The 15632-nt window shown below is 42.5% G+C and overlaps 1 protein-coding gene across 1 annotated transcript in view; it reads right to left on the bottom strand.

The window, feature by feature from the left end:
• The window catches only part of HPN (hepsin), a 639182-nt gene extending 624624 nt beyond the window's left edge, over positions 1 to 14558 (bottom strand). Inside the window, exons 1-2 of the mRNA XM_030213574.1 lie at positions 14478 to 14558; positions 1455 to 1562 (exon numbers count right to left, since the gene is read on the bottom strand). Coding sequence (XP_030069434.1) covers positions 1455 to 1470 — 16 coding nt within the window. The 5' untranslated portion in view covers positions 1471 to 1562; positions 14478 to 14558. The remainder of the gene's footprint in view (positions 1 to 1454; positions 1563 to 14477) is intronic.
• Positions 14559 to 15632: the final 1074 nt, after the last annotated feature.

Below are 15632 nucleotides of genomic sequence, written 5' to 3' on the forward strand. Positions count from 1 at the left end.
ACTAAGGTAAATAATTGTGTGGAGAAAGTGGACAATATTTCTTAAGGTGTTGCTACTCATTCTCAAGAGCTTGACCAGCATGACACTAAATTACAACTATTAGAATCAAAGGTTGCTGCAGTGCAAAATGTCAACACAACAATGGGGAAGATAAAGTCCTATTACATTGCAAGTTGGAATATATAGAAAATCAATTAAGGAGGAATAACCTTAAATTTCTGAACTTCCCTAAATCTCCCTTGATTTCACCTACAGATATGGTCTTTAAATACAAGATGTATTGGTGATCATAGCAGCCAGTTCTGTGGGTGCTTGAGCACCCCCAATATTGAAAAATTTTCTTGACTGTGCCCAGGAAAAGAATTTCTGTTGGGTTCAGCACCTCCAATAGTTATGAAAAGTTGGCTCCCATGGGATAGCTTCTGATAAATGTTACCCCCTTTGGTAAGGGCCCAGTATTTTACTCTGCTGGTTGGTGATGGAGAGAAAAGCTGTAGGTGGAGAACGCAGATCTATGGATTTGACTGGATTTTTGGAATCATCATTGAAAATTTTTATGGAAAGAACTACATTAGTGGTGACTTTTGCTTTTTAAATGGATCAGAATCGTATCTTACGTCTATACTTCAGACACATGGGATCAGTTATTTGATATTTCCTGATCTATTCAAAGCTACACAAAAAAGTCCACTTTTTGGTGATTAAGGCAAGGGTTTTTGCTTTGGGAGAGAGGTTTTTATAGAAAATTTCCTGATAATTGTTTTGTTGTTTTTGAGGGCAAGATTTTTCTTTTGATCCTAAGCAACTGTTAGACTTCTTTTTTTCAGGGCTATAGAATGGGTTCAGACTGAAGGAATATGTTCTTAGAGTGCTGTTTGCATATGCGCTCTTAGGTTGGCTGTGGATTCTAGATATCTCCCCCCCCCCTTTTTTTTTTTTAAATTGCTTTTTGTATTTGGTCTCCTAAGATTGTGAATAAACTCTGAAAGGTTTTCATTTTTCCTTAAAATGTGTTTAAAAAAATTAGTACCACAGCCAGATTTAAGATGTTGGCACCCATAGGCAGGACTGGAGTGCAGTGGGGAGAAGAGGTGTGCTCCCCAGAAATCATAGAGTGCTAGAACAAGCAGAATCAGGCTCCTTCTTAGCCCAGGTATTTGATGCCTTCAAAATCTAGTATCCTAGGCAGTTGCCTATGCCTAAATCCAGGCCTGCAGCCACCCAACTGTATTCCCTAAGGAAGTGGTTCTTTACTTTTTTTTTTTTCTTGTGATGTTGGCAGCTGCACTCAACTCTTATGCAAACAGCATGCCTCCCATATTGATACCCAACTAGAATCAGGCTCTGGTCCAATGGTTAATATTTAATTCACAGCTGATATGCATAGAGATCTGAGGCAGGTTGGGGTGGGGGGATCCTCTAACTAGGATATACACCAAGCAACCAGTACTCACCGTTCTTCTCTGCCATTTCAGGAGATAAAGTTAATAATCTACCAGCCGTTGGAGACAGTAGGATCCACCAAAGAAATAAGAGTTTGAGCTGTACAAGAGTCCAAATCCCTAGTGAGAAAACAAAGCAGAACATTTTTAGTCTATTTACCCATCTCTCACTACTGTATCACCAAACAAATGCCTATACTACACATTTTTAATCAAGGACAGCATGCATATATCAATGCATGTACTTCAGAGTGTATTCTCAGAGTACTGGCTATATTTCAGTCATACACTCAAGTATGTGCAGAAGACATCTACAGACATAGTTATCAAACTGGGCTACCGTAAAGACGTGTAATTTTAGCAATAACATGTGCTATTGTAGCACAGGTCCCATCTTATGCAATGAGACCTATTAATAACTGAGGTTAACAGTAAAATAGGATGTCTTAAAATTACTGCAGAGTATAACCAAGGTATCAAGTCACACAGTCTAGTTTCTCCTAGATCCCTATGCCCACAAGAACTATGACTTCCACCTGTCAAACGTTTTGGATAATATTTGCCTGATTCAATTGTTGAACAATCACATCACGGTACTGTTTCATCACGGACAGTCTGGCTTTCCCCCTAGTACATCTATCAAATTGTAGTTTCTACTGCTAAGAATTACATATCTACATATGCCCCAAAGGTAAAACCAGGATCAATTCTGCCCAACTCTGTTGAACAGCAACCACCAAATCACCCTGTCATCTTAACCATTGCTTAAACAAATGGAAGGTTACTCTTTCAAGTGTCTTCTGTGACAGAACTCTATCACTGTCTGTAGACTAAAAGAGAGACTGAGCTGTACATGACAGCTCCATTTTGATTTTGGTTTCCTAGAATAAGCATAGTTTGAGGTGGATATGGGGGCTGGGGGGGGGATGGAGGGAAGCAAGGCACCACCAAATACTGTGGGTGCTAATGCTGAATTGGTTTCCCTGATTCTTGCTGCTAATATTTATTTATTTATTTATTTTATTATTAGGATTTATTTATCGCCTTTTAGAAGGCATTCACACAAGGTGATGTACACTAAGAATAAATCAAATATGAGCAATAGGCAATTACAGCCGCAAAAATATTCAAATAACAATACAAAGTATAGCAAAGAGGCGCATTTTCGAAAGGGACGTCCACATTTCGATTTGGACGTCCTTGCAAAATGTCCCGATCCAGGGGCGGGGAAACCATATTTTCGAAACAAGATGGACGTTCATCTTTCATTTCGAAAATACCGTCAGGGACGTTCAAATCCTTAAATTTTGTCGTCCTTAGAGATGGAAGTCCCTAGACATGGACGTTTCTGATTTTCAGCGATTTTCGAAACCAAAGGCGTCCATGTCAGAAATGACCAAATGCAAGCCATTTGGTCGTGGGAGGAGCCAGCATTTCTAGCGCACTGGTCCCCCTGACATGGCAGGACAACAACCGGGCACCCTAGGGGGTACTACAGTGGCCTTCATAAATTGCTCCCAGGTACATAGCTCCCTTACCTTGTGTGCTGAGCCCCCCCAAACCCACTACCATAGCCCTTACGGGTGAAGGAGGCACCTAGATGTGGGTACAGTGGGTTTCTGGTGGGTTTTGGAGGGCTCGCTGTTTCCTCCACAAACGTAACAGATAGGGGGTAGGATGGTGTTTGGTCCACCTTTCTGAAGTGCACTCACCCACTAAAACTGCTACAGGGACCTGCATACTGCTGTCTCGGACCTCAGTATGACATCTGAGGCTGGCACAGAGGCTGGAATGACATATTTTTAAAGCTGGTTTTTGAGGATGGGAGGGGGTTAGTGACCACTGAGGGAGTAACAGGAGGTCATTCCCTATTCTCTCCGATGGTCATCTGGTCAGTTCAGGCACCTTTTTGTGCCTTAGTCATAATAAAAACAGGTCCGAGTGAAAACGTCCAAGCGTTCATCAGGGACGTCCTTCTTTTTTTCCATTATGGGTCAAGGACGTCCAAGTGTTAGGCACGCCCTAGTCCTGCCTTCCCTACGCCTCCGACACGTCCCCTTGAACTTTGGCCATCTCTGAGAGAAGGACGTCCATCTTCCGATTTATGTCAAACGATGTGCATCCTTCTCTTTCAAAAATGAGCCCAATAGTATACTACTTACAATGTCCACAATACTTAAGAGAGCATTTTAATTGACAGTAAAGTGTATAAGCAAAGATGAAACATATACATAGTAAGAAGAGGTAGAGAGTAACACGACATGAGGTCAGAGAGATAGTTAACGTATAGATAGGTAAGAGAGTAATAGGAGTTAGAAAATAAGGTGACTAATTTAAAGAAAGCTGTACATGAGGTCAGAGAGATGGTGAAATATTATATCAGCTAGGGTAGGAGTGGATAAACATGTCCTGCTGCAGTATGTGCAGCCTGTGTCACTCCTTGTGTGTCTCAGTGAGACCAATAAGTTAGTTACAGTGGGGGAAATAAGTATTTGATCCCTTGCTGATTTTGTAAGTTTGCCCACTGACAAAGACATGAGCAGCCCATAATTGAAGGGTAGGTTATTGGTAACAGTGAGAGATAGCACATCACAAATTAAATCCGGAAAATCACATTGTGGAAAGTATATGAATTTATTTGCATTCTGCAGAGGGAAATAAGTATTTGATCCCTCTGGCAAACAAGACCTAATACTTGGTGGCAAAACCCTTGTTGGCAAGCACAGCGGTCAGACGTCTTCTGTAGTTGATGATGAGGTTTGCACACATGTCAGGAGGAATTTTGGTCCACTCCTCTTTGCAGATCATCTCTAAATCATTAAGAGTTCTGGGCTGTCGCTTGGCAACTCGCAGCTTCAGCTCCCTCCATAAGTTTTCAATGGGATTAAGGTCTGGTGACTGGCTAGGCCACTCCATGACCCTAATGTGCTTCTTCCTGAGCCACTCCTTTGTTGCCTTGGCTGTATGTTTTGGGTCATTGTCGTGCTGGAAGACCCAGCCACGACCCATTTTTAAGGCCCTGGCGGAGGGAAGGAGGTTGTCACTCAGAATTGTACGGTACATGGCCCCATCCATTCTCCCATTGATGCGGTGAAGTAGTCCTGTGCCCTTAGCAGAGAAACACCCCCAAAACATAACATTTCCACCTCCATGCTTGACAGTGGGGACGGTGTTCTTTGGGTCATAGGCAGCATTTCTCTTCCTCCAAACACGGCGAGTTGAGTTCATGCCAAAGAGCTCAATTTTTGTCTCATCTGACCACAGCACCTTCTCCCAATCACTCTCGGCATCATCCAGGTGTTCACTGGCAAACTTCAGACGGGCCGTCACATGTGCCTTCCGGAGCAGGGGGACCTTGCGGGCACTGCAGGATTGCAATCCGTTATGTCGTAATGTGTTACCAATGGTTTTCGTGGTGACAGTGGTCCCAGCTGCCTTGAGATCATTGACAAGTTCCCCCCTTGTAGTTGTAGGCTGATTTCTAACCTTCCTCATGATCAAGGATACCCCACGAGGTGAGATTTTGCGTGGAGCCCCAGATCTTTGTCGATTGACAGTCATTTTGTACTTCTTCCATTTTCTTACTATGGCACCAACAGTTGTCTCCTTCTCGCCCAGCGTCTTACTGATGGTTTTGTAGCCCATTCCAGCCTTGTGCAGGTGTATGATCTTGTCCCTGACATCCTTAGACAGCTCCTTGCTCTTGGCCATTTTGTAGAGGTTAGAGTCTGACTGATTCACTGAGTCTGTGGACAGGTGTCTTTCATACAGGTGACCATTGCCGACAGCTGTCTGTCATGCAGGTAACGAGTTGATTTGGAGCATCTACCTGGTCTGTAGGGGCCAGATCTCTTACTGGTTGGTGGGGGATCAAATACTTATTTCCCTCTGCAGAATGCAAATAAATTCATATACTTTCCACAATGTGATTTTCCGGATTTAATTTGTGATGTGCTATCTCTCACTGTTACCAATAACCTACCCTTCAATTATGGGCTGCTCATGTCTTTGTCAGTGGGCAAACTTACAAAATCAGCAAGGGATCAAATACTTATTTCCCCCACTGTACTTCTTCCATTAAAAGCCTGGTTGAAGAGCCAAGCTTTCACCTGCTTCCTGAAGTACAGTTAGTCTTGTGTTATGCGAAGCCTTTCAGGAACTGCATTCCAGAGTGTGGGGGCTACTCCGGAGAAGGGTCGCTTGCGGGTGTCACATCATGTAATGTCTTTTGGAGAGGGTGTGGTTAGTGATAGTCCTTGAGAGGGTCTTAGTGTCCTTGGCGGTGTGTAGAGGGCCATCCTGTTCTTCAGGATGTCATTTCCTTTAAGGGCCTTGAAGATCAGACATAGACTTTTAAATTTAGCCCTGTACTGAACTGGTAGCCAATGAAGTTTTTGTAAAAATGGTGTGATGAGGTCACGTCGCTTGCAACCTTCTACGAGTCTTGCTGCAGCATTCTGAATCAACTGGAGCTGGTGCAGGCCCTTTGTAGTCAGACCGTTGTATAGTGCATTGCAGTAATCCAGTCTTGATGTTATCATGACATGAACAACAAGGATAAGATTGACCTTCTCCATGTAAGGAGAGAGGCAGCGTAGCTGTCACAAATAGTAGAAGCAGCTTTTGAAGGTTGCTTGGATTTGGGGAATCTAATTGTATTCCAAGGTTCCTGACTTGTGATTTGAGAGGGAGTCTGTACTTCCCCAAAAAGATTTTGATGTCAGGTATGTATCACTTATGTTAGGGACCCAGAGAAGCTCGGTTTTACTTGGGTTCAGGCAACGTTTGTTGTGTTTAGCCCATTACTGAACTGATGTTAGACAGGTAATCAGTTTATTCAAGGCTGTAAGTAAGTCAGGTTCAATGGGTGTGAGTAGCTGCACATCATTCGCGTAGATGTAGAACTAAGTGTCCATTGACCGAATCAGCTCAGCTAGTGGCTTGAGGTATATATTGAACAGAATAGGTGACAGTATCGATCCTTGTGGTACCCCACAGGTCAGTTCCCTTGGTGGCGATGAGTTGCTGCAAACATTATGGATTGTTGTCTGTCTGATAGGTAGGATCTGAACCAGGCAAGTACCGTTCCATTGATACCTGTTTCTGTCAGTCATTTTAGCATGATATCATGATCCACAGTGTCAAAAGCTGCTGAGAAATCTAGCAGTACTAACACAAGCGAATATCTTGTCTCAGTTTCCATGAAGATCATCTACTAAGGATACAAGGACCATTTCTGTTCCATAACCAGGTCTGAATCCAGACTGACATGGATCTAGCCAGTTTCTCTCTTCTAGCCAGTCATTTATTTATTTATTAGTCATTAAGTTGAACACAGACTGTTTGTTCTATAAGTTTCCCTAAAAATGGGATGTTGTATACTGGCTGGTAACTTTCAAGTTTGTCCCGGTCAAGGTTGTTTTTCTTTAGCAAAGGGTGAACCACTGCCCTTTTTATTGTTGTTGGTACTTGCCCATTAGAATGAGAGGCGTTCACAATTTTTGTGGCGCCTTCTATGAGGCCCATACTTGCCTGCTGCACTATCTTTGATGGGTAAGGGTCGAGGGATCAGGTAGTTGGTCGAAGGTCTCTTAGGATTTTGTCAAGGCTCTCCTCTGTCACTGGGTTAAAAGTGTCCCATCCCTCTCTGTCAGAAGGGGGCAAGTTTGTGCACCCCTGGTTAACAGACTGGAGACTCGGTGGGATTGCCTGTAAATCCTGGCAGATACTTTTAATTTTGTTGGCAAGTGTGCAGCAAAATCACTGCAATTCTGTTTAGACTGGGCAGGCTGGATCTGTTGTGGGAGTTGCAGTAGGCTGTTTACTACACTGAACAACTGCTTGGCTGAATTGGCAGCCTGTGTAATGCATTGAGAGAAATATTGTTTTTTGGTTGCTGTTACTTGGCGGTACTTTGTCATGTGCTTCCTACAGTTTAGCCTATCTTCCTCCAGGCGGGATTTATGCCATCTCCTTTCCAGTTTCCATCCTTCACGTTTAAGGACCCGAAGTTCTGGAGAAAACCAAGGTGAACGTTTGTGTGTGGGACATAAGACCATTTTTAGTAGAGCCATTTTCTCTAAAGTCTTGGCTAAGTGTGTATTCCAAATGTCAACCTGTTCTGACACTGTAGTTGTCTTTTCATCCACATGTGGATAGTCCAAGGCCTCTAGGAAATTTGCAATGGTCAGCTTTTTTTTTGTCTCTTATCTCCTTCCAAACTCTGGGAGATGCCATTTGTTTCAGGTGGTCACTTAGGGAAAATTTAATTAGAAAATGGTCTGACCATGATAAGAGTGTTATTCCACTTCTGTTATCCCACAATTCTAGAATGTCAACCCCTTTGTAGAATACCAGGTCTAGAATGTGACCCTTTTCATGGGTAGAAGAACTGATCACCTGTGTGAATCCTAGTGCTGCCATTGTGTCCAGAAAGGCACCTGTGATGGTATCTGGCGTTTCGATGTGTAGATTGAAATCTCCCATGATCACCAGCCTAGGGTAATTCAGGGGTAATTCAGGAGTAAATTGTGCACAGATAATGTGTTGTTACAAGGTGCTCAGTATATCATGAGGAGCCAGATTGGTTTCTTCTCTTCAAGTTGGATTAAAAGAGATTCTGATCCCCTCCGAAGGGACACCACCTCGTAGTGATGGAGGGGCTTCCGTATTTCAATGACTCAGAGGGCTATGATGAAGGGTTACCAATAACAGACAGGCCTCTAAGGAGAAACCAGACAAAGAGTGTCCCAAACTGGGAGAGTGGTAAGATGGCGACCTGAAGTTCGTATGTCCAGCCCAGCTGCCCTTTGAAGTTTTATCTTCTTTACATAAATTTCCTCTCTGCAATTGCAGTTATCTTAACTGAGAGGAAGGGGACAACCGGCAGTCAGCCGCCGATGGCCAGCGTTTTGTCCCCTGAGCAGCAAGTGCGGGACCGCTGCGCGATGAACTGCCCACAGATGGAAGGGTTGTCGAATCCTTTGATTAGCACCGGCGAAGGAGCGTCAACACTCTTGGACCTGGAGAAAACAACTCCATCGCTCAATATTATTCAACCACCATGTCCAAAGGAGTGGAGGAGTGAGTTAGAGGCATATGCTACTACTACTATTTAGCATTTTTATAACGCTACAAGGCGTACGCAGCGCCGCACAAACATAGAAGAAAGACAGTCCCTGCTCAAAGAGCTTACAATCTAATGGACAAAAAACAAAGTAAGCAAATCAAATCAATTAATGTGTACAGGAAGGAGGAGAGGAGGGTAGGTGGAGGCAAGTGGTTACGAGTCAAAAGCAATGTTAAAGAGGTGGGCTTTCAGTCTAGATTTAAAGGTGGCCAAGGATGGGGCAAGACGTAGGGGCTCAGGAAGTTTATTCCAGGCGTAGGGTGCAGCGAGACAGAAGGCGCGAAGTCTGGAGTTGGCAGTAGTGGAGAAGGGAACAGATAAGAAGGATTTATCCATGGAGCGGAGTGCACGGGAAGGGGTGTAGGGAAGGACGAGTGTGGAGAGATACTGGGGAGCAGCAGAGTGAGTACATTTATAGGTTAGTAGAAGAAGTTTGAACAGGATGCGAAAACGGATAGGGAGCCAGTGAAGCGACTTAAGGAGAGGAGTAGTATGAGTAAAGCGACCCTGGCGGAAGACGAGACGGGCAGCAGAGTTTTGAACCGATTGGAGAGGGGAGAGGTAACTAAGTGGGAGGCCAGCAAGAAGCAGATTGCAGTAGTCTAAACGAGAGGTAACAAGGGTGTGGATGAGGGTTTTGGTAGAGTGCTCGGAAAGAAAGGGGGGGATTTTACGTATGTTGTAAAGAACAAAACGACAGGTCTTGGCGATCTGCTGGATATGAGCAGAGAAGGAGAGAGAAGAGTCAAAGATGACCCCAAGGTTTTGAGCAGAGGAGACAGGGAGAATGAGAGAGCCATCAACAGAAATAGAAAACGGGGGGAGCGGGGAGGTGGGTTTGGGGGGGGGAAATGAGAAGCTCGGTTTTGGTCATATTTAATTTCAGGTGGCGTTGAGACATCCAGACAGCAATGTCAGACAAGCACGCTGAAACTTTGGTTTGGATTCAAGGTGAGATATCAGGGGTGGAAAGGTAGATTTGGGAGTCATCAGCATAGAGATGCTACTACTACTACTACTACTTAGCATTTCTATAGCGCTGCCAGGGTTACGCAGCGCTGTACAAGTTTAACATGGAGAAGGACCGTCCCTGCTCAAAAGAGCTTACAATCTAAAGGTTACAAACTATGTAGTCAGTGTAGGTATCATGAGTGGGGAACAAACTATGTAGTCAGTGTAGGTATCATGAGTGGGGAACAAACTATGTAGTCAGTGTAGGTATCATGAGTGCGGAAGGTGGTTATGCGCCAAAAGCAAGGGAGAACAGATGGGCTTTGAGTAAGGACTTGAAGATGGGCAGGGAGGGCGCATGACGTATGGGCTCGGGAAGGCTGTTCCAAGCATATGGTGATGCGAAGCAGAAGGGGCGGAGTCTGGAGTTAGAGGTGGTGGAGAAGGGTACAGATAGGAGTGATTTGTCCTGAGAGCGGAGGTTACGGGTGGGAACATACGGGGAGAGAAGGGTAGAGAGGTAATGGGGGGCTGCAGATTGAGTGCATTTGAAGGTTAAAAGGAGAAGCTTGAACTGTATACGGTAGCGGATCGGAAGCCAGTGAAGTGACTTGAGGAGAGGGGTGATATGAGAGTATCGGTTCACGCGGTAGATAAGACGTGCGGCAGAATTTTGGACAGATTGAAGGGGGGGGTAGGAAAAGCCATGGGATGAGACGTTTACAGCAGAACCCGAAGGACGTTTACAGCAGAACCCGAATCGGCGGAACCACTCCTAAACACCTAAGAGAAATCAACTTGGAGTTTTTGGCTCCCGTGGAGGTTACATTGAATATCATCTGGAAGGTGCTTCGGGACCTAACGGTGGCAGTAAATAATCTTGTTTCAGATATAATTTTATAGAGAGTTCCATGGACAATTTAATTGAACCCTTTGAGAATGAAATTGATATAACAAATGATTCTACATGAGCAAGAAGTGGTTATGATCTTGAAAATGATAATAGACCAGAAACTTTGAATAATAAAATGAACTTCATTATAAATGATTAATATTGAGATTATTGTTTTTTCCAGAGTTCCAGGTATGACTCCAAAAGTTTTCCTCAGAAATATTTCCTCAATTGTTACTTTAAAAGGAGTGAAGCCTGTGAAAACTGGGATTACTTTAACCAGCGGAATCTGAATTAGAGACTTCAGTATATGTAATGTTAAATAACTTCTGGTTTTTAAAAGAGAAAGAATGTAATCAGATCTATTATTTCTAACTAATATTGGACAATAAGTATGTTTTCAATTAAAAGATCTGACTATACACCGTATTGGCCTTGAAGAAGCCAACCAGATGATCAATGTGGAATAATGAATTAGACGACTAATATCTGGGGATAATCAGGTTAATACCACGTTTTTTTCTGTTTACTGTTTAATTGATCTCCTTGTCTTTGTTTCACTCTCCCTATTTAGTGGTCTAAGGAAGAGAATAGAATTATCTGACTGAAATAGTTCCTATGTATTACTTTCTCTGTATTTCTGGTATTACTTTCTCTGTATTTCTGGCAAGTTGTTTTATCGCTTGTAAAAATTTAAATGGTTATAAATAAATAAAAAAATTTTAAAGGGGAAAAAAAAGAGATTCTGATTTATGCAGCTGGGGAATGGAGATTCTGCGCAGTTTGATTGTATCCCGAATCAAGACTGCTACCCCTTCACCCCATCTTCCTGGTCTTGGTTGATGTTGGATGTTGAAATCTGTTGGGCATAGTTCAGCCAGTGGTAAACCCTCACTTTCATCTAGCCAGGTTTCACTTATTCCTAGGATGTCAAGATGCTGTTCATGCATGACATCATGGATCGCCAAAGATTTCTTTGCAGCTGATCTGGCATTCACCAGTCCTATAGTTCCCAAGGGTGGTCTGGGGGTGCTGGAGACAGCTTTGGTGTGGCAATGAGGTGATCTTCCTTACCCTTTGCCTCATTCCTCACACCCAAATAAACAGGCGAACTATACTAACAGTTTCCAAGGTTATTAAATGATATATCAGCCAATCACCACGTCAATCCAAATCTCCAGAGTAGCCCCCATGCTCTGGAACACAGTCTCAGACAGACTTCACTTCATACAAGAAGCAGGCAAAAGCATGTCTCTTCTTCCAAGCCTTTAATAGAAGCAACTAACTAGCTAGTCACACACGCACATACACAAGGGCTAACACCAGCTGCACATACTGTAGCATGACTTGCTTATCCACTCTGTGTCTTTCTGAATACATGGCAATTTTTCCTTAGGTCACCCTTATTTTCCATCCAACTCCTGTTATTCATCTTCTGTCTATAAGTTGGCCCTATGCAGTCTATTAAGATGTTTTAATGAAGTGCTTATCAATCTTTCTGTGGTTGCAATCCTATTTGAGCAGCCACAGGAAACACATGACCCCTCCATCCATACAGAGCAATGTTGTGTTATGAAGGACCTGCCTAGGTCGCGACCTCAGAGCATGGGTTTCACTACCCACAGTTTGGGAAGCTCTGCTTTAATGTGTACTATGTTGACATTGTAAGTAGCATACTGTAATTGTCTGTTACCTACGTCCAGCTTATACTTGCTGTGTATCACCTTAGGTGAATTTCTTCAAAGAGGCAATAAATAAATCTTTAATAGATGAATAAATTAATCGAATTAAATCAATAAATATATCCTAATAAAATAAAAGGTCCTGGAATATTATCTGCCTGGTAATTGCTTGAGCTGGTATTGCAGACAGTCACGTTTAAAAAATGCAAACTCAAATTTTCTTTTGCAGAATTGCTCTAGGATGTGTCCACCACCTTAGTAAACTAGAGGATAGTCCTTCACCTTTAACCTTCTTGACTTGACCCAGCCTCCACTACCCCCTTCCTCATTGTTGTAAATGAAAGTTCCCATCTGATTAGCAGAAGGGATGGCTTTGTGATGTCACCCCTCTGTGTGAGTGATCCTGCACGAGTTGTCCCAGGTAAAATCAATCTGTTCATTTTAACCCCAGGATGTTTATTATTTAAAAGTAATATCCTAACTGTTATTACGTAACTATTAACATTATTACATAATCCAAGTGCAATCTTGCAGGAATTTTCCTTTTAGGCTCACAAAGAGACACACAGACCTGTCTTCTCAATTCATCCTCATTGAAACGCCAACACCCTCATACAAAGAAAGCACTGCTACTGCTCAGCTTAATACGTGCATTGTGCTAAAGAGACCTTCCTACTGGAGTTCACAGGTGGTAATGTAATACAGGTACACATAGAAATGTTTTTTCATCAAACTCATTAGCACCCAAAATAATTAGGGATCTCTTATCTTTCTGCTACATTTTCTTGCATCTCTTAGTACAAGAGGATCTTTATGTCTCTTTGGAATGATGCAAAATTAAGGCAAGAACTAGCAGTAATTTGAGAGATTGAGATCATACTTCTCAGACCCTGGCTTAAGATTGAGGTTCATTATCGTCATGGTACATGCAAAACTAGTTTGGAGAAAATATCTACCTCCACAAAAAAGTCACCTTTAAAATATGAATTTGCTTCCCTTTATTATGTTATCACTCTCATTCATTATGTTTCCCAACTCATTCACTTCTATGGATTTCAAATGATAACCACTCTCACAGGTAGGAAGCAGAGTCAACCTAGATTAATGTAAAAGTACAGCAGAACACCACTATCGTCTTTTTACATTCCGAATAAGGAAGATTCTGGAGTCCCTATTCCTGAACTAACCCTAGAAGTGATGAGGTAATAGAGGCTGGGGACAGCCTGCCCATTAAGGGGGACAAGTGTCTCCACTACTACCTTTGAAGGGACATATAAAAAGTACCTCTCTAGAGCCAGAGGGAGTTCCTTTACAGGACTCCATTTGAAAGAAGAGGAGCTGCAGAAACCCCAGAGGTTCAGGAGGCAGCTAGGGAGCAAACCCTCAATGGCCCCTGCTAGATCAACCAACAGGAAGAACTTTAACCTCTAACCAGTTAGGCTTAACGAAAAAGAAGTTTCCTAATGAGATGGGAGAGACAAGGGGATCTAGACTGAAAAGGCAGCTAAAAAGAAGATCCAGGAGCAGAGAGCATCAGGGCTCAGGAGTTCCCTAAAAAAAATTTTTTTAATCAAAAAGGTAGGTGAGGGACTGGAAAGGGGCATCCCATCTCTACCAATGGATTGGTCACCTTGGGGCATTCCCAAACACCCAATGGAATACCCGACTTTTAGTTTTTGCTAGAAGAATATTTGGGGGAGGGGGAATTTGCTCTAATGGGGAAGAGGAGAGCAAATCCCATAAACGTATGCAAGAAGTTTTTAAGATTTCTTTCCTCAAAGTTGATAGTTGACACAAGACTATTTAACTTGAGTACTGGAACTCTGAGGAAGAAGAGTTTGAAAAATGGAGTAACAGGAGCCTGCTCTAGAGTCTAAGCACCTGAATTAAGGACTGACTACGGTGATTTATTTTGAGAGACCTGTTTGTTTCTTTTTTGCCATACCCTGCTTTGTATTCTACATGAGGAGCAACCTAATATTTAGTGCAACAAGCTTTGATCCTAGTGACCTAGACATGATTCCCACTGCAGCTCCTTGTGACCTTAGGCAAGTCACTTAACCCTCCATTGCCCCAAGTACAAAAACTTAGATTCTCTGTCCCTAGAGGACTCTCATAGTACCTGCATAAAATGTGATAGTGCTGCATACATCTAGTAGCGTTACAGAAATGATTAGTAGTAGTAGTCACTTAACCCTCCATTGCCTCAGGTACAAATATAGACAAAGGCAAATATCTACTGTACCTGAATGTAACTTGTCTTGAACTACTACTAAAAAAAGACATGAGTGAAATCTAAATATTAATTTTTGGTTAATCACCAATAAAAGTGTTTTACTTATTCTTACTGCACGAGTGATTTCTAAGCTTCTGCTGCTCACCTGAGGCAACTGTCTCTCCCACTTCCCCTGGATCCTTTATACTTTTTGTTCTCCTTGTTGGTTTCCTCTTATATGCTCCTCCAGGGCTACTCTCACCCCACCTTTGGAAAGTAATTACAAAAGCAAAAGCAACGCCAGCTTAGGTAATAGGCAGGATATAAATTAAATAAACAAACACAAGATTCAGCAATGCATTTGGTCTAAGCTCTAGAAGATATCCTAGTACATGCTTTTCATGGAAGGTACATATTGATTTAATCAACTTAATCAACTATATATATATAGAGAGCGAGAGAGAGAAATGTACAGTCATGTGTGTGTCTGGTAATGCTACAGAAATTATTAATGGCTGTAGCGTAAGAGTTTGAAAACACAAGAAAACCTTCTGTAAATGTTGCACCAGTATTTTCCCTGGCATATGAGTTTGAAAAACACAAGAAAAATCTTCTGTAAAATATCGTGATCTTTCACCATTAGGGGCTGAATATTAGACCACTATTTTTCCAGGAAAATGTCTGTACTAATCTAGTTACCTGTAAACCCTATTCACTCAGCATTTAGTACACGGTTTGTCCTTCTCCCCAGCTTCAGTAAAACTCTCAAGAAATGACCCTGAGTCCCCACATAGTGCTGGCCAATCTATCTAGAGAACCTTCATCAACCAGAGTCAAAAATATTTGGTGGCCACTGCTAAATAGACACCCACCCACCCAAAAAAAAAGAAAGAAGAAAAATAACACTGCTTACTTTTCCTCTGTTCCGTTGATGCTGCAGTGCACAAACTCAGTTAACAGTGTACTTTGGTCAATGATGTCAGTAAACAGTGATCAGATGAAAGAAACAGTTTTTAAGCAATGCTGCAGCCTGGCCTACACAAAGGAACCTGTCAGAATATATCTGCTTTACACTTCTTTTTTTTAACTGCATATAATGTTCTTTTACTTTTTCTTGTTCCCTTTAGTATGTAGCAGCCTAATGCTTAGCGTAGCGGGCTAAGAACCAGGGAAGCCTGATTCAAATGGCACTACAGCTCCCTGTGATCTTGGGCAAATCACTTAACCTTCCGTTGCCTCAGGAACAAACTCAGACTGTAAGCATTCCAGGGTCAGAAAAATACCTATTGTACCTGAATGTACACAGCTTCAATATATGCAA

The sequence above is a fragment of the Microcaecilia unicolor genome, chromosome 8, assembly GCF_901765095.1.
Source record: "Microcaecilia unicolor chromosome 8, aMicUni1.1, whole genome shotgun sequence".
NCBI classification, from domain to species: domain Eukaryota; kingdom Metazoa; phylum Chordata; class Amphibia; order Gymnophiona; family Siphonopidae; genus Microcaecilia; species Microcaecilia unicolor.